The sequence below is a fragment of the Peromyscus eremicus genome, chromosome 3, assembly GCF_949786415.1.
Source record: "Peromyscus eremicus chromosome 3, PerEre_H2_v1, whole genome shotgun sequence".
In the NCBI taxonomy this organism is placed as follows: domain Eukaryota; kingdom Metazoa; phylum Chordata; class Mammalia; order Rodentia; family Cricetidae; genus Peromyscus; species Peromyscus eremicus.
In genome coordinates, this window is record NC_081418.1 from 20411109 (window position 1) to 20437226 (window position 26118).

Consider the following 26118-nt stretch of genomic DNA (forward strand, 5'->3'; position numbering starts at 1 on the left):
GCAGGAATTTGCCTGAGACTGAGACCCATTGATATCTGTACCATTCTTAAGCATAAAGAACCATGGAACCAGGAGATCGTTTCTTCAAACTTAGCACCAGCCTCCTGGCCTCATGTGTACTCACCCCATCTACTGCCCACTCAGCAAACACTCGGTGGCTATTTGGAATTTCCATTTTGGCTTCTACTCACACCCCATGTCATCCACTGCAAAGCAGGAGCAATCTCTCTGACGACCACATAAAGTCGCACTGAGACCTACAATGACCTGAAGGTGCACTGAGATAGATGAGTCTCCCTGGTGACAAATCTAATACCCAAGAAGATATGTGCTGGGAAAAGTCAGCCAGAGAAATGGAGCTGTCTTTTTTTTTAAGTCAACACAGGACAGCTGATTAGTATGCATGCTTTAGTTATAATCGAAAAGCCTGGAGGTTTTAAACCTAGCTTATTCTTGGGCTTCAGAAGACTTGTCAAACTTAAGATAGTTTCCAGATGGCTCACCTATGTACACACACACAATTTGGTGTGTGCCTCTTACATAATAACATGTAAGTGTAAATATGTATAAGCAAAGTACGATTCATTTAATTACTTGATGTCATCATTACTTATCATTATCTTATTCTTTATCATCTGTACTGAAAGACTGGTGTAATACAGTCTAACATTACAACAAAAATTGTACTATGTTTTACATAAATGATGTAATGCGTTTCCAAATCTAAGAAAGGGGTTCTTTGCAAGTGACTATAAAATATCATTCGATATTTAAATCAGCACAATAGAGAATTTTGTACTCAATCAGATCACATGTTACAACAGTTCCAAACTAAAGAGAAACAGAAGCAACGAGCTGCATGGCTGATGCTCCCATACACTGGGAAAGGTCTACTAGGATTAACTTAGAATGGAAATTTCAAGTCCATGCTTCGAAACGGTAAAATCTGAGAGTCACAAAATATACAATACACTTTAACAAGATAAATACTAGTTATACCCATGTGACTAGCTCATCAATAGCATTCGTAAAACATACCCAAACTAGGTTAAAAAATTTTAAGAAAATAGTAATATAATAACACAACTTTAGGAACTAGCTTTTTCATAAAGGGAACGAAAATATAACAGGAAGAACCAGAAAGGTGTCATTCAGAACAAATAAACTCTCTCATTCTAACAGGCATCAGAGTTGCCAACGGCAGGGGGAAGATTCCTACTCATGAGTATTTTTTTAAGTCAGCTTGCTTACCCTGGAATCAAGCCACAGTACCAGGCTCATTACTTTCACAAGTTGCAGAGGCACATAGTTGTGCTCTCAAAATAGTTAGTAGGTGTGACAGATGGCAGTAGGGACAAATAAAAAAATCCAACATAGCTGGGTATGGCAATCCCAGCCTTGGGAGGTAGAGTCGGGAGATGAGGGGGAGTTCAAGACCCTTTTCATCACCGAGCAAGTTTGCCTGAGACCACCTTGAGATGGAGGAGAGCCTGTGTTAGGAGGCAGAGGAAGAAAAAGGAGGGAGATAAAATTGGGTCACTCCTCTCAGGAGGCTCTGAAGATGTGAGACCTGGTTGGACCTCCCTGGGGGCTTCCTCAGATCCCGAGCCTCTGCAAAGACCTTAAGGGGCTCCTCGAGTGATAACTGAGAGCCTCGGTGAGTGAGACATCAGATCTATACTGGTGGCTCCCTTCAGGTCAGCGGTTCTCGAAGTACTGAGCCTGGGCATTTGCACCCACATGTACATACCCACATGCAGATGTACACACATACACACAACTAAAGCATTTTTGAAAAAAATGAAAGAAGCATTCGAGAGCAAAAAGAACTTTTTAGGCCCCTGAATTCACAATCTCAGGAACACATATATTATTGTTTGAATACAAAATTTCTCCCACAAGCTGCATGCTTGAAGACTTGGTCCCAGTTAGTGGTGGAGCTATTTGCGGGTAAGGGGTGTGTAGTTGGAGGAAGTGTCAGGGGGAGCAGAACTTTATTGCCTGGGCCTTCTTCCTGTCAGGTGTTTGATCCTGACGAGCCCCCACCTCGACAGCCAAGAGCACCCCCCCCACCTCAGACCTTCCCCAGGATGGGCTAGATTCCTTTGAACCTTGAGTTAAGGTAATTTCTCCCTCCCTTAAGCTGCTTTAGCTAGGTATTTAATGAGAGTGATGAGAAAAATAACAAATCTAAATTATCTTTAAAACTATAAGCTGGGTGGTAGTGGTAGCAGCACATGCCTTTAATCTAGCACTCAGGAGGCAAAGGCAGGGATCTCTATGAGTTCAAGGCCAGCCTGGTCTACAGAGAGAGAGTTCCAGGACAGCCAAGACTACACAGAGAAACGCTGTCTCAAAAAAATTCAAAAAGAAAAACTATAAAAATAACAAAAATAGCATATTTTTTAAACTATCCAGAAAATAACAATGGGTGGATGCGCAGAGCCACTGGCTTGACACCAGCCTCAACCTTCCCACACAGTACAGCTCTCGTTCAACAGTATCTCCCAACTCACTTCCCCAACATGAGAAATCTCTGAAAGTCAAAACAATCACAGGATTGCTTATCCAAAAGATTACCTGAAATGATTATTTATCTTTGATAGGTAAAAACCAGAAAAGGTAACTCATCAAAAGCAGGCCATCATGTGTACGCGTGAAAGCCAGCATGGGGTAACAAGAAAGGAAACAGGAGAACCAGTGTAAGAGGACCTAAACACTAGTGGAAAGTGCTCTTGGTATCGCCTAACAATTCAGCAGCTGCAGCCCACATCCTTTCTCCGTCTTCCTGTATTGCCAACTACATAGCGAACATTACATTTATCAGAATCCTTTGCAGCTATATGGCCCAGGGCCTGTCAATCAGAAGAACTGTGGAAGGATTTGCAAGGAAAAGACTAGGAGGCTCGGGCCACCACACTCTTACTGCTTCTGCTAGCAGACACCTCTGTTCAGAGTGACTGGTTTTCCTGTGACACTGTCCTGGCCTCCCACATCGTTCATAGCATGTCCTCCAAAACACCCCTCACTTGGCAGGAGACAACCTGACTGCACAGGAGGCCACTGCTCCCTTGGTGGCCTGCTCTGCTGTGAGGCTCTGGAAGTCATTCCTAAGAGCTCAACCTCAAGTCTGTTTCTTCACCTACCCAACAAATTCTATAAGCCATTTAATAGCCTGTAATAAATCTCCCTCTGCTGAAACCAGCCAGAGAGGATTCTGTTCCCCGCAAGTCAACCTTGACTGATACAATCAGTTATTGCAAAAGAAAGTTTGGAATTCCCTAAAACCACAGTTACCATTGCCTTGAGGGAAGAAAGAGGGTGTCTCATCAAATTTACAGAAATCATTTCTTACTGAAGTCACCGAGAATCACTCGCTTGAGCCATGTGTTACATTTCCTTAGGTTCTCCTAAGTGAAGAGCTGTAATTATACAAGAAGTGACTGAGGTATAAATCGGTATACAGACAAAATGCCGAGTTAAGCATTCTCCCAACCACAACATTTCTGGGCAATCAGCTCTCAAAGGCTCCTATCACTCAACAATTCACTTCCAAAGCACCGGAGGGCCCACAGGGTAATGAACAGGCAGGTCACTTCATAGTGCTGCAGATGTTCATCAGAACAGCTCCGTAACTTGTGACTGTGCTGTGGCAAACATTAACCAACTCTAAACCACCAAGATTAAAAATCTGGTATTAAGACGCCAAGTGTAACGGGTAAGCGCACTCGATGGGGGTGTTTCAGCTGTGGGTTCTGTTACGCCAAAAAGGCTTTAAACACACTTTCAATTCTCCCATCGTCGTTAAGCTGAAACTTGCATTCCAGTAAATGTTCCCTGGAGGAAAAACTGACAAGAGACACTCTGAATATTTTCTAAAATACACACCTTTCTATTTACATGTCCCTGCCTTATAGAGACGAGGAGCTGCTAGTATTGCCTGGAGTCCACAGCAGAAGTCAGGGAGAAAACCTGGAGACCCAGCCAGGCCTAATGACCTCGGGCCAGTCAGTTAACATCTCTGCGTTTGAAATCTGTGCTTAGGAAGTGAGCAAATGATAAGAAACCCTACCTTCTCCCTTTCATATGGCCTGCCTAACAGCCAATTAGAATGAAGAAAATGTATCCTCAAAATCTTCAGCTGTTACTGCTGGCAAGGATTATTATCAGCTACTGCCAAACAAAACAAGCTGATAACAAGACTTCAGGACACCGCCCGCTGCTCCCAAATACAAATGGAAGGTAACAGGGCCCAATGCCCTGAACTCAGACCTAGATAACAAAAGATGATATGCTAAAGAGAAAAGCAGTTTACAGAAAATGATTTTGGAGGGCTGGGAGCACAGTTCCTTCGGTAGACTGCGTGGCTATCATACACAAGAGCCTGGCGTCTGCTCCCAGCACTGCACAAGCCGGGCATTGTGGCCCACACGTATAACCTTAGCACTGGGAAGAGGCATGAGGATCAGAAGTTCAAGGTCACCTTCAGCTACACTGAGTTCAAGGCTAACATGGGATACAATGCACCTGTCATAAATAAATAAATAAAATAAACAAACAAACAAATAAAGTGCTATAGAGAATGTCTGCTGCCTACTGAGGAAAGCTGGAGAATCAGCCACCACCAAAGAGCTACCAACAATACCCTCAAATGCCTAGAATGGCTTGGGAAGAATCCAGTATCACACTCCAAACAGGCCACACTGCCTGCCTATTATACACTGCCTAGGTAAACTGAAGTGAAAATATCACACCATCCCGTCCCCTCATATTGCATTACTCCTAATCACTTGGCACATGAGTGTCTGCTTGGTCACTGCTACAGGCCTTGTCTGCAAGGGAGGGAAACTGAGCTGATGCCTATGCTGGGAGAGCCAGGACTGCTATTATGAGGATTTGCTCCAACACAGGAAAGCTGAGCAAAGGATGATGGGTAGCTGGAAACGTCAAAATGAACTTGATTGGGTAAAGTCACTGGACATACACCTGAGCACTCCCCTTGCTTTCCATACAACCTTACTGTCAGGTCCCAAAGAAACCCGGGACAAGTATCCATGGCCCCTCTTAGCACTTCTCACTCTGTCCCTACCCCGAAGGGGCTAGGCTTCCCTTCCCTTTCTCCCGCTTTTGGCCTATATATAAAACACAGCATTTTGGCCATGGACTCCCTCAGCTTCACTGTTGGTCGCTCTTAGAGTTCCTCTCTTCATCTGAAACACCTTCTCGACTCTTCTTGCTCCCTCCCCACCCCCACCCCCTCCTGGCCGAGTCTACTCTGCTGGCCATGTTCAGTCTGAACTCTTCCGGACGCTCTGGCTGTTCTCTCCCTCCTATCTACAATAAACCTTCTCCTCAGCCACTCCTAGGAGCAGTCGGGTGCTCGTTCTCATTCACTTGGTCTTGTCGTTCACTACTAAGAACACTGCGGGTCCAATACAGACCGATCTGTCCCGAGTCCACGCCTCCTCCTCGGGATCACAGTCCAGGTGGTCGGGTTGCCTCACATCAGGTCTCTCAGCCTTTGTTGTAGGACCCAGTGATCATTCTTTGTTGCTAGGTAGGATTTTAGCAACATTCTCGCCCTCTTCCCACCAGATGCCAACAGCATCAGACTGGGGCAACCAAAACAATTTCTCCAGACATTGTCAAATTATCTCAGGGGGAGGGGAAGGGTAAAGGGCATCTACTCAACCCCCAGCTGTCGAGAACATGGTAACTAGTGATGTTCCACCTGCTCACGTACATACTACCATCACCTATGAGGGCTGGAACATTCCAGGCCTACTGTCAGGCACTGATAAGACCCTCTCCCACGGAAAATGGCAGACTTAGCAGTGAGTGGCTGGTACATATTGTATGATGACGGCACAAACTTTCACACAGTATACCAGAGGCAGAAGTAAAGCTTGGGACTGGATTATTTAGCTTTGGCCACAGCAACATCCTGGTAGCTTTTACTGGACCCTTAACTCCACGCAAGGCCTAGTGCTCAGTTTTTCAAAGTAGATCTCATGTAAACACCACTGAAGCTCTTGAAGGTGAAAAAGCCATTAACTCCTCTAATTTCCAGAGAAAGAAACAGAAGTATTTCAGACTTTTAACTATGTAGCTATATACATTACAAAGTCAGAAAGGACCCCAGATAAGGGCATTTGGATACTCATTTTAACACTTGAGGGACATGGGAGGGGAGTCTGAAGCCCTCTGAAGAATCCTGCCACTGGACCACACCGGACATCAAATTCACGTCTTTGTCGCTTAGAATCATGGCCTGCCTGATGAAGAATATTACTCTCTGGTATTATATGCTGAACTTAGTCTCAGTTTTTTAAAGCATGGAGATTAGAGTATAATTAGGAACCAGCTGCAATTGTAATTATCCCTCCCAATATAATTTGTTACATATTAGCAAGTGTCAAATTACTACTGCTCCTTAAATGAATAAAACCTGATTGTGCTGTCCTGAAGACAGGGAAGCATATTCCTGTTGGGGAACAAAGCAATATAAAAGCACATGACATATTTATAAAGTCCTGAAAGGCCCTACTTAAGCTATCACACGTTCCTAGAGCCCAGACAACATTCTAAAAACTTAGAATGGTTTCCTGAGAGAGAACAGCTAACTCAGTAAGAGCAGAGGGAGAGAACGTCAGAGGCAAAGGGACAATAGAGAAATGGCTTCCACTAAGTGACACATCTGTTCAGAATTCCGCCAGGCACCAACCTCCTCTAAATGAAGTAGTCGACATCCAGACGGAAGTAAAGGAGAAGCAGCATTCTGCACAGCCGAGAGCCCCATCCTGGGCTGCACCTTTCTGCCCCAGTACTCCATCACCCTCCTGCACACCGCAGGGACTTTTGATGGGACTCCAAAGTCATGGCTGACACTCCCACAAAGCTTACAATGCCTGGCTCTATCCTAAGCTTGGCAACCATAAACAAGTTGGACCTTCCCAACTGCCTCCCCACAAGTAGGTGAAATGATGCCACTTTGGTAGATGAGGAAATTGAAGTATAGGCAATGTACTGGATAGTTTTTATGTCAGCTCGACACAAGCTAGAGTTATCTGAAAGGAAGAAATTGAGAAAATGCCTCCCTCCATAAGATCAGGCTGTAAGGCATTTTCTTAATTAGTGATTGATGGGGAAGGGTGTAGCCAGTGTGGGTGGGGCCAGCCCTCAGCTGGTGACTCTGGTGGCCCTGGGTTCAATAAGAAAGCAGGCTGAGCAAGTCATGGGAAACAAGCCGGTAAGCAGCACCCCTCCATGGCCTCTGCATCAGGTCCTGCCGCCAGGTTCCTGCCTGCCCTGTTCAAGTTCCTGTCCTCCATGATGAACAATGGTATGTGTAATCCAAATAAACCCTTTCCTCCCTAACTTGCTTCTTGGTCATGGTATTTCATCACAGCGACAGAAACCCTAACGAAGACAGATAGGTTGAGTAACTTGATGGGATGTCACACAGCACATTGCAGAGTCTTACTATGAACATAAATCCATGGTTTGAAGCAAAATATTATCCTACTTTTCAGGTGAACAGAACCAGCATGAGGTGAAGAGAGAAGAGCACTCAGGTCAAAAGAAAGCCTTATTGATAGAGCAATGCTATGATTGCTGAACACAAAAGGGAAATGGTAACAGACACACCAGAATGGTTGCTTATAAATACTGAATTACTGTAAAATTTCAGGTGTGAAAATGGCATTGTGATCCTGCTTTTAGGAATCTTATGTAGGGCTTGGTGGCACGGCTTTATCCCAGCACTTGGGAGGAAGAGGTAGGTGCATCTCTATGAGTTCAAAGTCAGCCTGGTCTAGAGAGTGCGTCCCAGGCCAGCCAGGGCTACATAGTGAGTACCTGTCTCAAAAAGGAAACAGAAAATGAAGCAAAAGAAGGAGGGGAGAGGAGGGAAGGGGAGGGAAGGGGAGGGAAGAGAAGGTTGTTTAGGGGCTGTTGAGATGGCTCAGCAGTTATGGGCACTAGCTGCTCTTCCAGGCAGCCACATCTGACTTCCGGCATCCACACGACAGCTCACAATCTGTACTCCAGCCAGGGCAGAAATAAACAGAAATTTTGTTTAGGTGCAGTTCAACAATGGTGGAGTGCCTGCCTTGCCCTGGGTTTAATCCCAGCACTACAAAGAGAAGGAAAAGAGAGAGACAGAAGAAAGGGGGGTGAAAGAAAAGAAAAAATGTGAGCCGGGTGGTGCTGGCGCACACCTTTAATTCCAGCACTTTTGGGAGGCAGAGCCAGGCAGATCTCTGTGAGTTCGAGGCCAGCCTGTTCTACAGAGTGAGATCCAGGGCAGGCACCAAATTACACAGAAAAACTCTGTCTCGAGGGAAAAGAAAAAAGAAAAAGGATGAAAAGGGAAGAAAAAATTCCATTTGTAAACACATACTAAAATAAAGTCCTTACAGATGATACCATGGGGTCTGAGGTTCACATTTAAGAATGAGGGATGAAAGGATAAACTAGTGACTATAAACTGATAAGTATTACTGACTAGATAGGGGAATAAGGGCTCATGATACTATTTCACCTTTGCATATTTATGAGAAATATCCATCCATAAGGACGATTTTTTTTCTCTCTCTCTATTTTTTTTGGTTTCTCGAGACAGGGTTTCTCTGTGTAGCTTTGTACCTTTCCTGGAACTCAATCTGTATCCCGGGCTGGCCTCGAACTCACTGAGATACTCCTTGCTCTGCCACCTGAGTGCTGGGATTAAAGGCGTGCACCACCACCACCCAGCTTTTTTTTTTTTTTTGGGGGGGGGGGTCGAGACAGGGTTTCTCTGTGTAGTTTTGGTGCCTGTCCTGGATCTCGCTCTGTAGACCAGGCTGGACTCAAACTCACAGAAATCCCTGGCTCTGCCTCTCAAATGCAGGGATTAAAGAAAGGTGTGCGCCACCACCACCTGGCATAAGGAGGATTCTAAGTAATGCTGTTTTCTTTCAAAAATGGAAGTACAGTGCCTCTTCCTCCAGGGAGACTTTCCGACCAGATTCTCCTCATTTGTGTTACCTGGACCTTTCCTAGGGCCTCTGCAATGGTATGTTTAAACTCTGACTCTTTCACTAAGAAGCAACATGAACTCGGGGATTTTTTCTCATCTGTTAAAAGAAAATATAGATTGCATGAAAACGCATAGCCCGGGCCAGTTCTAGCAGTTCTTGGTTTCGCAGCAGCCTCATCCTTTCAAGGACAGAACAGCCCAGCTGAATGAATCCGCACAAGATACCAGAGCTCGGGAGACTGCACAGCTTCCTCTGAACCAGATTTGATCCCAGTGGCAGCAGGTCACACTGTTGATCGTGTGGCACCTGTGATGACTAGTGAACGCTCACAATTAAACAAGAGAAAGAGATCGAAAAGGCACTAGAAAAACACACAGGTGATCATCTCGTCTGTAAGATTAAGCACGAAGGCTGGCTTTTAAATACGGCACACATGAGAGGTCACACAGGAAGAGGCTGATCAACAGAGAACGAATGTGAGTCAGTTAAACATCAAGCAGCTGAGAAGAGAAAAACAAGATGCCAAGAGGGCAAGGGGGCAAGGTCTTCATGTAACTGTCCTCTCGGAACAAATCAATGTGAAAAGGCAAATGACCCAGTAGCAAACCAGGCTAAAGGCTACCACCAGACTCTTCAAGCTGCTGATGAGACCAAACATCTCCGTGAGCCACGCGGAGCAGAGGACCCGGGGCTAAGCTTGGAGGAACAGAGATGGGAGACAAGCAGAAGAAGGTGGAATTCTCCAACTCAAAGCCCACATCAATGGGAAGAAAACAAGAGTATGGATGCTAAGAAGTGCATGCATGTCTTGTTGATAAGCACAAAGGTCAAAGAAGAGATCTGAAGGGCCCGGGGGTGAAGGGCTCAGCCAATAAAGTGTTTGCCAGGCAAGCTTGAGAATTTGAGTTCCCATCTCCAGCACCCACATAAAATGCCAAGTGTGGACACATGCGGATGCAACTCCAGCGTTGGGGGAGGGGGGAGGCAGGCATGGGCCGATCCCACTGTTTGCTGACCCACCAGCCGCTGTTTGCTGACCCACCAGCCTGACCCGCCAGGTGAGCCCAGGTTCAATGGAGACCATACACGTCTCTTTTGAGAGCAACTGAGAAAGCATTAATACCCAGCATTGACTTCTGGCCTCCACAAGCATGTACACAAATTGATTAATTAATTAAATTAAAAGTTTTAAAACTGAATGAGAACAAGAGATTAAAAGAAAGAAAGAAAGAAAGAAAGAAAGAAAGAAAGAAAGAAAGAAAGAAAGAAAGAAAAGGAGGAAAGAAAGAAAGAAAGAAAAGGAGGAAAGAAAGAAATAGCTGGGCAGTCGTGGCACATGCCCTTTAATGCCAACACTCGGGTGGCAGAAGCAGGCAGATCTCTGTGAGTTCAAGGCCAGCCTGGTCTACAGAGTGAATTCTAGGACAGCCAAGGCTATACAGAGAAACCTCATCTCCAAAAACCAAAAGAAAAAGCGAGCGCGAGAGAGAGAGAGAGAGAGAGAGAGAGAGAGAGAGAGAGAGAGAGAGAGAGAGAGGAACTGTACAAATGGGTTAGGGAAGGGTCCCCCAAAAAGCATCAGTTCCAAGAATATCAGATTCTTCAGCCAAGAACACTGGAACTGAGCTCTGGTTTCTCAACTCCTAAATGGCCATCCTTGCCTGAAGGATATAAGTGAGTAATGGTACAGAGAAACTACAGAACCAGACCACTTAGTAGCAGAAATATTTATTAGGGATCAAACTGCCAAGGTCATCTCTTGGGGAGACAGATCGAAGAGAAGAGAAGAGAAGAGCAGGTTTTTTATATGACAATCAGCAGAATGGGGACCCGAGCTTATAGAGGCTGTCCGGATTGAGCGGCAACTGGGTGCCTGGCCAGTCAACTGGCCCTTGGGGAAAAGTTAAAGGAGGTTCCTGGAGGTTTAAGAGACGTTCCTGGTGAACAGATACTACTTTAGAGATCTGCTTTTCTTGCAAACAGAAACTTTTCGGCTTATTTACACAGGCAAAGTCCTTCAGTTTAGTACAATGTCACCAGTACTGCCATCTGGGGGATGAGGGGCTTTGGACTTGACAGCTCTACATGACGGTGTGACTGAAACGCAAATCCAGACATTCATCCGTCCTGGTGAACAGCTCTGGAACCAGATGTCTCGATTTTCCTGATGGAAATGGCTTACATCTAACTCCTGATTTCAGCCCATCTCTTACGCTCGTTACCACTTCAAAGTAGAGAATGTCACAGGAGCCCAGATCCGGGTGCTGCAGAGGACCACTAGAGAAAGGTGTGCCTTCCTGCTCAAAAGACTGCAATCTGTCTCTGCCATTGGGAGGACACTAACATTCTAAACTAGCCAAAACAAAAGAGTTAGTCCAACTAGGCCCAATCCCCAGGCAAAAAAAAAAAAACACCCCTGAGGAAGGCTGATTCACTTTAAGCCATGCTAAAGATGCGGAAGGAAAAATTATCCCTTTGATGAGAGCATGTATTTTTTCCTTACAAAAAACCCTGCTCTCACAGCGGCCACTTAGAGAGCCATTCAGCCGGATTATGCCTGCCAGTTTTTCTGAAGTATTCACACCAGCATAACTTTCCCTTTTTCTTTTCCTTTTCTTTCAGATACTGGCCATGGCTTGGGCATGCTTTCCGAACATTCTGGGCCTTCTCACCCTCCGTCCCCCTCCCTACTACACCCCACGTCTGCCTCATGGATGTTTGTCTTGGGTCTCTATAGTTTCGCGCTCCACGCCCAGCTCCGAAGGCATGGTTTCCATCCTCCTCAGCCTGGTGCTGCTGAGATTTTTACAGCTTGCCTGCTCTGGGGTTTTTCTTTTAAACTCTAATAATAATTGTCCTCCAGTCGATTCTTAAATTGCTAACAAGACTAAAAACCCTGAGAGGAACCCCAGTTTTCTGAGTAACACATTAACACCCTAAATGGCGCTCCCCAAACTCTGCAGTGACAATAGCACCAGTCCTCAAGCTACCTGATGATCCAGCATACCTGGAACGAGCTGCAATGTTGTTTGGACTTGCTGGCAATTGTCCCCGACAGTGCAACTGAACTTTCATAATCAAAAGGGAGTGTTTGTCAAGGCTTCACCTTTGGAAGAAGCCTTTCTGGGTTCATCTACCTTCAGACAGCCCAATGGTATGCTTAGCAGCTCACTTGTCAATTCCACTGGTCAAGAATAAGACCACTACCACAATTTAAAGCCAAATTTGAAGCAACCTTTAAATAAATACTGGCCAGGTGGATGGGCTCTGGCCAGGTCCATACCCAGGTTCCTGGAAAACGGCCCAGAATCAGGTTTTGCAAGGGCTTAAGAAGAAAAACCCACAATTCATTACATTTTCCATCAGGTCCAATCAGAGGCAAGCATACATCCTGACTTATCTCCAACCTACATCCAATCAGGGGCAAGCATACATTCTGACATATTTATCTCCAGCCTACATCCAATCAGGGGCAAGCATACATCCTGACATATTTATCTCCAGCCTACATCCAATCAGGGGCAAGCATACATCCTGACATATTTATCTCCAGCCTACATCCAATCAGGGGCAAGCATACATCCTGACATATTTATCTCCAGCCTACATCCAATCAGGGGCAAGCATACATCCTGACATATTTCTTGCCAGTGACCCTCGCCCACATGTGATCGAGCACATCCAGTGCAGATGAGTGGAAACCATGTGGCTTGTTATCTCCCATAAACAAGCCTCCAGCATTTCAGGGACTATCTGTCCTTGGGCAAGGGGCTTACAGATCAGAGGTATTTTTGTTTCATAGATCTCTTTTTTTTTTTTTTTTTTTTTTTTTTTTTGAGACAGGGTTTCTCTGTGTAGCTTTGCGCCTCTCCTGGAACTCACTTGGTAGCCCAGGCTGGCCTCGAACTCACAGATAGCCGCCTGGCTCTGCCTCCCGAGTGCTGGGATTAAAGGCGTGCGCCACCACCGCCCGGCTATTTCATAGATCTCTTAAGCACTGTAATTAAAACTGAAAATGTAACTTTGGCTCTCACAACTCTCCATCTTGCTATCTCTTGGAGATCATTCATACATATTTCAAGTATTTCCAAACAATTCTTTATTTTGTTAGGAGATGGAGGGGACTAGATGGATGTTCTATTAAAAAGTGAAGAAGTTCCCAAGAAACCATAAATCTACAGCAGAAAATCTTCCTCCACTAACCTTGCCATGGGCTAGTGTGTCAAACGAATGAGTCAATCAATGAACAATGTGTCAGAATGTCATGTGACAGATATTCTGAGGGATATCAAGGTCTAAAGAAGGTCCCTGATCACAGGAGCTTCAAATGTAGCAAGAAACAAAACAGCAAGGATTTCAAAGATTATTGCCCTTAGAGCCTCAACATTACCATACTGGATAGCTTGAGCATGAGTTATTTTCTGTCCTGAGCTGAACTCTGTCTCCCTAAATTCTAATCCCAGAACCTCAGAATATGACCACTGTAAATGAAGAAAGGTCTGTAATGAGGTTATTAAGTTGATACAATAAAGTTGTCCTTGTGCCTGGAAATTATGCGCTCTCTCTCTCTCTCTCTCTCTCTCTCTCTCTCTCTCTCTCTCTCTCTCTCTCACACACACACACACACACACACACACACACACACACACACACACACTTGCTCCCCAACAATACCCATGCTTAAACATTAAGACCTTTTAATAAACCCCAACAATAAGAGAATGGGAAGGAGGGAGGGAGGACGGACTGGAAATCAGGATATAACCTCAGACGGCATCACACAAAGATACAAGAAAGCATCCCACTATGTCAAGGAGAGATGCCACAGGCAAAGTCAACCTTGCCAAGATCTTGATATCAGACTGTTAGCTCTCCAGAATTGTGAAAATTAATTCCAGCCATTTAAGCTGCCCAATCTTTGGCACATTGTTATAGAAGCCCTAGCAAATAAATGAATATACTCCAATAAATACACAGTTGTTCCAAGTAAGGCAACTGTTTCTTTCATTCATTTATTTTGTAACCAAGATCTAACACTACATTTGGTCCTGTCTCTTTGAGATTCTCTTTATTCAGCCCTTTTCACTCATAATACATTTTTAAAGTCAGGCCCACTTTCTATTAGATTGAGATTAGAGAATTTTGGCAAGAACTCGACAAAGATCTTCTTGGGTACTTCCCAGTGCACCACTTCAGTATGTACAAAGGCTAGTTTCCCCATATGTGTCTGACCACTTGGTTGAATTCCCCACTATAAAGGTCCCTTGCTCCTCTTGTAAGGAGTAAGTCATTTATTTACCAGGTAACACTTTGAGAAGACAGGAATTCTAACAAACATTCACCAAACGGTTTTAGTAGCTGTAGACAATTCTTACCTGAATCAATTATTACTTGCAAATTACAGGATGATTCTTGTCTTGTTTTCTAATTCTGACATCTTGCTTTAAATTTTCCTAGGTGATATCCTTTGGCTAACAAAACTAAAAATAACACAATAAAATAAAAACCTTTACCTCTCTGTCTCAATTTGACTCATTTGAGAAGTAGTAATCATCCATTATGGACTACTGGAATTTTTTTTTAACCCAATGTTACAATCTATTTCTAATTAATTTGTTTTTGTTTTGGTAATCTAGCACATTATATTAAATTTATCTTTTTTATTTTTTTCTAATTTTATGTTCTGTGCACTGGTGTTTGGTCTGCATTCATGTCTGTGTGAGGGTGTTGGATCCCCTGGAACTACAGTTACTGACAGTTATGACTGGCCATGTGGGTGCTGAGAATTGTACCTGAGTACTCTGAAAGAGCAGTCAGTGCTCTTAACCACTGAGCCTCTCCAGCTAAATTTACCATTTTTAAGTATATAATTCAGTGTCATTAGTATATTCAAATGTTAGAATCCACCAGCACTATTTTATCATCCAAAACAAACTCTATGCCCATTAACTAATACCTATTTTGTTCATAATATCCACTACTTTTCTAAGAATTATGATTCATACTCAAGTGTATACATACATACTCATAAGTGCATAAAGTATAAGCATATGCATAAGCCTGCATATTTAAAGGATGAAAACTACTTTTGATACTCCATGTAGAGCAACTGTCAATATTCAAACTTAGTAACAAACCATTAGCCAAAGACCTAGATGATACCATCTGAACCCACTCATCAAACACAACCTCAAAATAACCAAGAATTATGTGCTTCCAGGTGAGCCCCAGTGCCTGATGGGAGCATCTAGTACCATCTAATGTGCTAGTCAAAACTAAAAGCATGAGCCAGGTGGTGGTGGCGGCGGTGGTGGCAGCGCACGCCTTTAATCCCAGCACTCGGGAGGCAGAGCCAGGCGGATCTCTGTGAGTTCAAGGCCAGCCTGGACTACCAAGTGAGTTCTAGGAAAAGGCGCAAAGCTATAAAGAGAAACCCTGTCTCGAAAAACCAAAAAAAAAAAAAAAAAAAAAACTAAAAGCATGACACTAACATGATCCTTCAGAAACCATCCAAAACATGAAGCGTAAAGGGGATGCAGTCAGTAAATTTGAAATTGTGGGAAAGTGCAGGAAAAGCAATAAACTTCCCCCGTGAAATAAACTTCAAAGAAACAAAAAAAAAAAAAAAAAAAGAGGAATAACCTAAAGATTGACAAAACTTCAAGGACTGACAACCATAGGCCAAATATAAACTATGATGAGTAATCAAAACAAACCTGCCACAAAAATACAACTCAGCCAGGTGTGGTAGCACACACCCTTGATCCCGGCACTGGGGAGACAGAGGCAGGAGGATCTCTGTAAGTTAGAGGCCAGACTGGTCCAAATAATGAGTTCCAGGACAGCCAGGGCAATATAAAGGGACCTTTTATAAAAATGAAGATGGATGGATGCATGCATGATGGATGGATGGATGGATGCATGCATGCATGCATGATGGATGGATGGATGAATGGCAGGCATGTTGCAGGGTGACCGAATACCCACTTATAATCTATACAAAGCTCTAGGTTCCATCCCCATCATTTCCAAAATATAGCCAATTCTAAGGAGAATTTAGCTTTCCAAAGAGTTTAAATATTATGTTATAGGCAATAGTATCCACACTGTATCGAGGTACATTAAGACAGTTAGTGATGCATATAGACTCTAGAGTCCAGCTACCTGTATTCAAACCATCACTCAGCCATTTACCAGCTGTGTGACCTGAGAAGATACTTAATCTCTCTGTAACTCATGAAACATACCTATTCTGTACCAGGTGAGTTTTCCCATCTGAATAGTAGAGATAATAATAACACAGCTTATGCTTATTGTGGAGATTCAATAAGCACTTGATATATAGTGCTTACTGAAGTGCCAGGCTGCTCTAAGTGTTATACTGTTGATATAATACAGACATTACTATCTGCATAGCCTTTCTGGACCTTAACTTTCTGACCTGCCAAATGACCTGAGCAGCACCTTTCCTGCTTTTTCAGAGATGAACAGAAAGATCAAATAATGAAGCTTGGGTCTTTGGTCACCTCACTCCCTAAGATGATCCTGAAAACAAGCCGAGCACTGCCCCCACCCCACCCCCCAAAAAACAGCACTTAGAACAGGGCTGGCAAACAGTTGGTGTCAACTACACGTTTGAATGCAGTTTTAAAAACTGTTAAATGCTGTGCCTGTGAACACAAGGCTGTTACCATCACAGGAACAGGAGCCAATCTCTGAGGAATAATTGGGGAGGTGTGGGAAGAATGGAAAGGGAGAAACCAAAGATGGGAAGACCAGTGTGGAAACCGAGGTGACTGTATAACTAAGAAGTAAAAAGGACCTGGATTCAATGGAGTGGCCAAGACACAGCACTCCAGGAAAGGAGGTGGGTTTAATGACACCCCATTTTCCACACATCCAGATGCCTGCAGACAGCCTCTCCTGGCTGCCCAGAGCAAACAAATTACAGGTAGAAACTAAAAAACACCAAGAAGATATCCTCAGCGCTAGGTGAGCAAAGTTTGAAATATCACTGAGATACCCAAGTTGAGGTTTACAGCAAACATCTGAAAGTACAGGCTGGAGCTCAGAACGACATGCATGGTCACTCTTCAAAAGACGCGTACGGGCACTGAAGGGAGAGGAGGAGGCGTGCACTGGAGATGCCAACCTCCCACAGAACTCAGGGACTCTGGAGAGAAGCTGCAAAGGAGAATTAAGGAGGGTGAGCAGAAAGAGATCAAGCCTGAGAGTTCACCACAAAATGCTGATGGCAAGAAGCCCACAAAATCGGTAAGACTCTGGGTCACATGAGGCTAGCAGTGAGAACAGGATATTAGGGCTGAGATCACTGGAGAGATTGTCAAAATTCAACAGGCAAGAGAAAAGTAAGGAACAGGAGGAAAGCACGGCCCCTATACAGTCCCCTTAAATAATCACTTGAAGATGGCTACAAAATAATACCTGGGCCCCAAGGGACACTCAAAGCAGAGATCCTAAAATGTATACAAGATTTAGACACTATGTATTTAATTCTGCAAACAGTTGGACTAACTTGCAAAGAAACCAAAGTTGTTACATCCTTATCAGAGAGAGGCCTTTAATTACGTGGTGGTGAGTGCCCAAGATGCATACCATCCAAACTTCCGCATGCACAGGATTTCCTGGGGATGGGAATAAAATGCAGACGCTGATGCTACAGGCCTGAGGCCTACCTCCAAGGGCTCCACAGCTAACCAGCACCTAAGGAAATCATCTAAGGAAACCTGTCAGACCGCTCTCTGGACAGACAAGAAGTTCAGCAGCAAGGCTCCCCAGGGGGACCATGTGGACAAAGTCGTCGCCACTAAAGTAGCCATAGTTCAGCCACCAGGTGGATGTTTAGTGCATTCAGAGTTTCAGTAAAGCCCCTGTGTGGTTCAGGCGCCTGTCCCTGTGTTTGCAGTTGGGTAGAATGTTCCACAGACTCCAATAGACATCTTTTGATATTCCCATTGAACGTCATGATTTCCTAAATTGCTTTCCCATGTTGCATGCCACAGGATGGACAGTCATGAATGGTCCCGTTTTCCATAGGGTGATAAGGCGCACCCAGAGAGATCAATGTTCAAATTCCAGCACCAGAAGTGGGCTAGAGGGGCTGGAGAGACGGCTCAGCGGTTAAGAGCACTGACTGTTCTTCCTGAGGACGTAGGTTCAATTCCTAGCACCCACATGGCAGCTCACAACTGTCTGTAACTCCAGTTCCAGGGGACCTGACGCCCTCATACAGACGTACATGCAGGCAAAACCCCAATGTACATTAAATAAATAAATCTTTAAAAAAAAAAAAAAAAAAAAAAAAGTAGGCTAGAAACCAGGTTCTCCTACTTTCCAGTCACTGAATAGAGATTGTAGGGGAAGGGCTCTGGTAGCCCCATCCTTAGGAATGTTAAGCCAGTCCTCTGCAGCTCTATTCACGTGATGCCCAGCACTCAGAACGGTCATTCCACACCACATTGTGTCTTAATTCTGAAAACTACTGAACACGCACCCAGCACTACACACATCTGTTCAAACTAGACTCCCTAACACAACTTCCGCACCAAAAGTACGACACGCCTCACATAGAGAGCTATCTTATCACAAGCAGTAAGGGTATCGGGAAATGCCTGACTCTCCCATCAACGGTGTTCATGGGAGACTAGCATGTGCAGACTGTAGCCTCAGGTGGAAGTCAAGACAAAGCGACCAGCCTAACAGTCATCAAGCAGAGCAGTTCACTGGAGTTGGATTGCAACGAAATCACAACATTGGAAACTGAACTGTGTTGTCAACACCAAAAATCAAAAGGAACCAACTCGGTTCTTCACTCACACGATTACAGGGAAGTTTTCCAAAGGGAAGGGAGGCTGTATGTGGTATCAGATATTTCAAAGAAACATGCCCGAGCATCCAATCATACTCCTGCACATATGCCTCGGGGAACCACTGACTCAGCAGGGTTCTGTGGCTAATGCAAGCATTTAAATGAGTTGGCTGGACTCACCCACCGGGAGAGTCTGGGTGGACAAGTCCTAAGGGCAGGCTTGCTCTGCTATGATCAAGTATTTGCCTTAGGGACTGTGTCCTTTCAACAGACCCATCCTCCTCCCCACACAAAACCAACCCACAGCTTCAGGAGACTGACTAGTCTTCTGTGCGAAGGCCCACTTTAAAACCCAGGACACATGAAGCAGGGGTGCTTAGGACCAGGAAAACTGAGGATTCGAGAAGCAGGGGCGCTTCAGATGCAGCAGACAGCAAGCAGGGAGTGGAGGAACGAACAGTCCAGCAGGCCTAATCCTCAGAGATAACGGGAGACAGCAAGGATTGGTTCAGTATGGACACAGGGTAGAAGCTGGTCGCAGGGTGAAGGGCCCAAGAGCTGGCCCTAAGAAAAGAAGTCAATGCTCCTCTGGTATCTTCTAAAAGAACTCAATGTCCAAAAACAAGATGTGCAGCCTGATTTTCTTATACTGCACTGCCCTCCTCTCCTGCCTTCCAGTCTGTTTCTGTGGACCAATGTCTGTAAAGCTGCAGGCCCTAAGTGAGGGAGCCCTAGACTCCCCACATGTCAGACCGGGAACAAGGAAGGGGCTAGAAGAGGTCTGCGCATTTCACCTTTGGACACCTGCAATGGCTACAGAAAACCACTGACACATTACAATAACCAAAAGGAGCTCCCGGGGGCTTTGAGTTGCTAAAATCTAAGTTCTCAGATAATTATATGAAACTATATGACCTTGATACCTAAGCAACAAGGAAAACATGAGCAACACTGGAATTTTGAAAAAGAGAATGACGTGACCACTGCCTTGACCCTCCTTGCAGTTAGAACACCATTCCCTCCCCTTAACTTGTCCTATGAGTCTGCTCTCCTGCCTTGTCCACGAAGCCAGCAGTGAATCACGAGGCAGATTACGTGGTTAGTGGCTGCCAGACACAGCAGATGTCAACTCAGTCCTGAAAGGAGGTGACAGCTACGCATCAGCACCTCCTAGAGCCCTCTAGATGATTCAAATGCCTGGGAACCACTGCCCAGGAATAGTCTAAAAAGCAAAGGAGTTTAAGGGGACAGCGATCAACTGCAAATTTTCCTGGGACTTCCTATCTTCCACTGGTAGAAGGCAGGATTGAGAACGGGAGCAATAAAGACCTTCCACTGCATTAAGTCCCAAAGCCTATCCCTAACAATTTCAGAGACTCGAAAAATCCAAACATTAATCTCCATCACAGGAACCTGCTCTCTTAAAATCCATTCCGGCAACAGCAACACAGCTCATTTTATGCAAGATGGGGTGCCGGGCAGTGGTGGCGCACGCCTTTAATCCCAGCACTCAGGAGGCAGAGGCAGGTGGATCTCTGTGAGTTCGAGGCCAGCCTGGTCTACAGAGCGAGATCCAGGAAAGGTGCCAAAGCTACACAGAGAAACCCTGTCTCGAAAAAAAAAAAAAACAAACAAACAAACAAAAAGATGGGGTGACTAAGGTTTACAATCACAGCACTTGGGGAGGACAGGGGAGATCACTTCAAGATCATCCTCATCTGCATAGAGTTCAAGGTCAACCTCAGGTCCTGGAGATCTGACTTCAAATAACCTCCTCTCTTTCCTTCCTACTAGCACAAACCTCAGTGGGCTTTACCACTGCATTACCAAGACCTGACGGTTCTGAGATGCACACGCAGGACCACAGTCCAGGCTGGATCACTGAAGAATCACCAAACCTAAGGTTTCTTTCTTCCCACTGTAAAATGAAGACAAAACCCACAAGGCACTCGTTACTGTTGTGACAATGACTACTTGTAAAGCACTTAGGAAGAAGGCACCTGGCACACAGGAAGCACTCTGTAAACAATTAAGAGGCTTCATTAAAAGGCTGATTTCCAGGGAGGAACCTAACTTCTCCTGCGTCATCACTCACACCTTCCCCGTAGGCTTGGCTTGCCTCATGCTCTGCTAGCATAGTCAGTCAGCAGACAGGGCAGGAGAAAACCCTGGAGCCAGCATGGCAGGACTGGAATGGGGGATTCAGAATGTTCTAATGAGGAGGTTGTAGGTCTCTCACATCACAGTCTGGAGTTTCTGAGTCTTCCTCTACTGCAGAGATGGCAGTACTAATATCTAATTCAGAAGACAAATTCATCAGCAGAATTAAAACTGAAAAGCATTTGGAATGGAATTTGGTATCTAGTAACCATACCTTCATGTTAGCTACTATTGTTTTGAGCACATGTTATTTCCTCCATGTAGCATGGGTTCTCATTCTCCAGCTTCTGAGACGCTGCTGACACTGGGGTGGCTCTTTCCTATTTCTATTTATTCATTCTGGGATAGAGCTACACTTCTAAGAAGGCTCCCTTCAGACCGGCAGAAACTCCTTCTCTAGAGCTGCTCTCTAGTATGGGTTTGGTTTGTTTGTTTGTTTGTTTTCTTTTTTGCGGCCAAAGTCTAGTTCATTTGCAACACTGCAAAGATCAGGGTACACAGTTCCAAATTAACCAATGATCACAGCACCAACGCACACACCTAAAGATGGGGGGCCGGGAATCAGCAGTATAAACACCAGCCCTCCAGAGCACTGTTTTTGTTGTTGTTTGTTTGGTTGGGTTTTTTTTTGTTTGTTTGTTTGTTTTTGGTTTTTCGAGACAAGGTTTCTCTGTGTAGCTTTGCGCCTTTCCTGGAACTCACTTGGTAGCCCAGGCTGGCCTTGAACTCACAGAGATCCGCCTGCCTCTGCCTCCCAAGTGCTGGGATTAAAGGAGTGCCCTGTTTGTTTGTTTGTTTAATGGATGCTTTCATTTTATCACTGAATTCCTTTCTTTTAGTTCTAGGCTGATTTAAATAAGCCCAGCAATGCAGCCCATGTCTGGGTTTACACAAGAACATCTCTCACCGCTTACAGCTGAACTTAAGCGAACATTCTCTAACTTTTCAGTTTCAAGTGGTTTAATTCCATCATCCTTAGTGCATAAACTTAGCCATTGCTAAAGAGGCTTTCGAGATCACCTCAAAAACACTGATAGTTCCAGATCATTATTGCATGAAAAAAAAGTAATTTTTTGACTGTTGAGTTGATGGGAAAAGTCAAATAAAAAGATACAAAGGAAATGAATGATTGTGTATGAATCATTCACACAAAGACCAGCAAACTAAAATGAGACTAGGAAATAGATTGCTGTGGCTACATCTTTCCAGTCAACCTACTTAAACACTCCAGTGGTTCCCTATAGCAAACGAATTCTCTCACAACTGTTGCCTTCCCAAGCTCACGGGCCAGTTTTATAAGACTCCCTTGCTCCCTTGGGGTGGACTTTTCTCCTTCACGAGCTGCCCAGTCCTTCCCACGTATGTCAGTTTTACCCCTAAATGAAAATTTTCCAGTCTACGGCTCTGTGCTCAGCTGCCAACGTGGCTTATTACACTCCAAGGGAAAAACAATTAGTACCTCCTTTATCTCAGAATGCCCAGAACTAACTGAAAGCTGGAAGAAACAACCAATGAGCATGATGCCGAAATACTACTCAATGGGAAACATTCATTCTCGAACTAAGCTGGACCCACAACAGCTTCATCTGGGACCTTTCAAGACTACGTTGACTATAATGTCCTTGATCTACCATGGGAGACATTCCAAGAAATGGGCTTATGGAATCCACAGATGTGCACGGCCCTCAGTGGATTCGGAATGCAGCTCAGATACATCATAAACAAGGACCTGGAGCCTGGAGCCTGTTGTGGTTTTGTATGCCTTTAATCCCTGCACTTGAGAGGAAGAGGCAAGCAGATCTTAAGGCCACTCTGATACACATAGCAAACTCCAGAGCAGCCAGAGCTACACAGTAAGACTCAGAGAGAGAGAGAGAGAGAGAGAGAGAGAGAGAGAGAGAGAGAGAGAGAGAGAGAGACTGCCCAGATAACAGTTCAAAGTGAACTCTCTCCAAGACTATGTCTTTGTTTTGGATGCTAGAAGGCCCAGGTACCTGCAGTAAGGACACACTTGCATTTCATTATCCTAAGCTCCTATCTCCCTCTGTCTCTGGCTCTCTGGCTCTCTGTCTTTCTGTCTCTCTCTCTCCCAAGATAGGGTTTCTCTGTTTAACGAACAGCCCTGGCTGTACTGGAACTCACTGTTGACCAGGCTGGCCTCTACCTCCCAAGAGCTGGGATTAAAGATGTGAGCCACCACGCCCAGCCAGCTTCACCTACTTTCTGTTTATCCTGGCTTTCTCATCCACTCAGAGCTGGTTTTGTTATGTCCAACTGGACTGTAATTGTATGTCTGTCTGTGTCGGCCATCAGAACTGAAGAGGTGAGTTTCAATGAATAAATAACAAAGAACACAGGTTTCCAAAAAGTAAGGGTGGAAGGAATATTTCATTTTCCCTCTCTCTCATGATTTGCATAGAACCAGCTGTCCCTTTTTTTTTTAGATCAGGCTGGCCTCAGACTCAGAGATCTGCCTCTGCCCGAGCCTCTGAGTGCTCAGACTGAAGGCATGTGCCACCCCTGCCTGGCTCCAACTGTTACTTTCCTATTAATAACTTAGTAAGAAACATGCAGCTAAAAAATTGAGCCTAAGCCGGGCTGTGGTGGCGCACGCCTTTAATCCCAGCACTTGGGAGGCAGAGGCAGGCAGATCTCTGTGACTTCGAGGCCAGCGTGGTCTCCAAAGCAAGTTCCAAGAAAGGAGCAAAGCTACACAGAGAAACCCTGTCTTGAAAAACAAAAAAACAAAAACAAACAAACAAAAAAAAAAAAGTTGCCGGGCGGTGGTGGCGCAGCCTTTAATCCCAGCACTTGGGAGGCAGAGCCAGGAGGATCTCTGTGAGTTCGAGGCCAGCCTGGTCTACCAAGTGAGTTCCAGGAAAGGCGCGAAGCTACACAGAGAAACCCTGTCTCAAAAAAATCAAAAAAAAAAAAAAAAAAAAAAAAAAAAAGTTGAGCCTGCACGTCCTTACTTAAGTTTCTCCATATATGCCAAGTCTAACATTCCATTTCAAGGTATATGCCACAATTTGGTGCCCACTATTACTTTAATCTCCAAATAAAGTAACACTACTTAGTTCCTCAGCAAATATGTAAATGAAGAGTGGGTATTTACTCCAGAGAATGGATTCATACCAACCATTGTATTCTGATATCATAAGAAGTTAACGTAAAGAAAAGGGCTATTGTCTTGAAAGAGCAAATGTAGCTTCCAAAATAATTCACACACCCTTGTGCTCATGCAGACACATGCACGAATACACCCAGTACACACTCTTGAGGGTTACACTCTCAGTAGTTACAGAGAAAGGGCACCCAAGGCACCCAGTCTGGGAACAAGAAGCCTGTGGATTTGGGGAGCTTGGAGAGACTCTAGTCACAGAACAGCATTTAAATATATTTGTCTGCTTACAATTTCCATTGCAAATGTGATTAGTTTGCTTGAATAAATAAGAATATGATGTGTTGGCCATGTTTTCCTCTTGAGGGTTATCACAGAGTTTTGATTAAGGACAAATGTTTGAAATGTTGGGTATATTTAAGTTCACTGCACTTAAAATGATCTAAGAAGTTGTATAGGCTTGATTAAAGGGCTGCCTTCGTGAACTTAAAATTAAAAGCAATAAATTCCAATGATTCGAGTGATTGGGACTGAATATGGTATTCTGCCAGAAAAGTTGAAATGCAGTCCAGAGAGGCTGAAATGGTGTGCAGGTTTGAAGAGCCAGTGAAAGAGGAAAGGTCAATGTATCGGAGCTGCTTTCTCCCCGGGTTCGCGAACGATTCACATTACACAGAATTCCTTTTAAGTACAACTTCACAGGAGTGACAAGCTCCCAGGACAATCTGTTTTGTCATTTCCAAAAAGAAGCCTCTCGGAGGCTGGCTTCTAAGTGTTGTCAGATGGAGAGAGGGAGGGGAAGGATGGGAGGTGGGGGGAGGGGAAGGGTCCCAGGACTAGCTACGTACACGCGCGGGCCAAGTCCCCCAAGCACTTTCCAAAACGGAAGTCAAGGTGACTTCCCTACCCGCGGGAGGGCGGAACCCTTGAAACGTAATAGGATCAGGCTTCAGCCCCAGCTGGGGCCCCTGGAAGGAGAAACCCAGGTCAACAACAGCCGGGTCAGAATCAGGAGAACCCCGAGGTGGCAGAGGGGTCTGTGTGACCCCGGGATCTTCCCTGTCCCAGGCCACCTGGCCCCATCCGCGCACTCCTCCTCGCTGGCCCGGGCTCCGTCCCGCGGGATACTGCTCCTTCCTGACCCGGCCAAGTGGGAGTGTCCGGCTGGCAAAGTTTCTGCAGCACGATCGGGCCGCGGTAGGCACGCGGCCGCAAGTGCGGTCCCCTGTGCCCTCCCTCGGCTGCAAGGTGGAGCCCCGCATCCAGCCCCCCCGGCTGCACCCCGCTAGGCGCCAGATCGCCCCTGCCCGCCGCGCTTACCTTGGCGGCCGCCATGCTTCGGCCGGGGTGCGGGCGGCTTCGGGACCCGCTCTCCGGCTGGCTTGCTCTGGGGACCCCGGCGACTCACTTCCCGTCCCGGCTGAGGTGGGGGCGGCGATTCGGCCCGGCGGCTTGCGTTCCCGGCCTGCCTCCCCACGCCCTCCCGGCGCGGGTCATGCGGGTGCCGCCAGCCCATTGGCTGGGCCGGGCCAGGGCCTCCCGGGCCCGCGTGATCTGAAGGCCTCTGCCCTGTAGCCAGGGAGGGCCCTAATCTGGAAGCTGCTGAGGGACCAGGACACGTGACTCTAGCCATGCTGTCTAGCTTCAGCAGCCACCTTGGTGGGTACCCAAGGGCCATGAAGAAATGCAAGCCACTCTCTCCCCGAAGACAGGTGACCTGGTGAGGGAAGCTTCTGCTTGGGCTGGAGCCAAGGGCTAGTCCTGGGCCCATGAGCGAGCCAAGTAAAGGTGGTTGGCACACAACACCTGGAAGTTGAGACACATACTCTCTCACATACACACCTAACTGGGGCAGGTTCTTGCTAGGTTCACCTTGGTTTTTGCTTCAAGAAGGACCCCACTGCAGTACCATCATGACTCCCCAAAGTACTGACTAATAGAAGAAAAGATAAACAGCAGGCCAGCCTACTTGGACGATCTAACTTGAT

General features: G+C 45.5%; 1 protein-coding gene across 3 annotated transcripts in view; it reads right to left on the bottom strand.

The window, feature by feature from the left end:
• The window catches only part of Slc25a13 (solute carrier family 25 member 13), a 181051-nt gene extending 155463 nt beyond the window's left edge, over positions 1–25588 (bottom strand). Inside the window, exon 1 of one of the 3 annotated variants that reach the window (XM_059257354.1) lies at positions 25451–25588. In XM_059257354.1, the coding sequence (XP_059113337.1) occupies positions 25451–25465 (15 nt within the window). In that variant the 5' untranslated portion in view covers positions 25466–25588. Of the gene's footprint in view, positions 1–5441; positions 5589–25450 lie in introns of those variants that run through there. The other 2 variants (XM_059257355.1, XM_059257356.1) reach the window with 2 other exon arrangements.
• Positions 25589–26118: the final 530 nt, after the last annotated feature.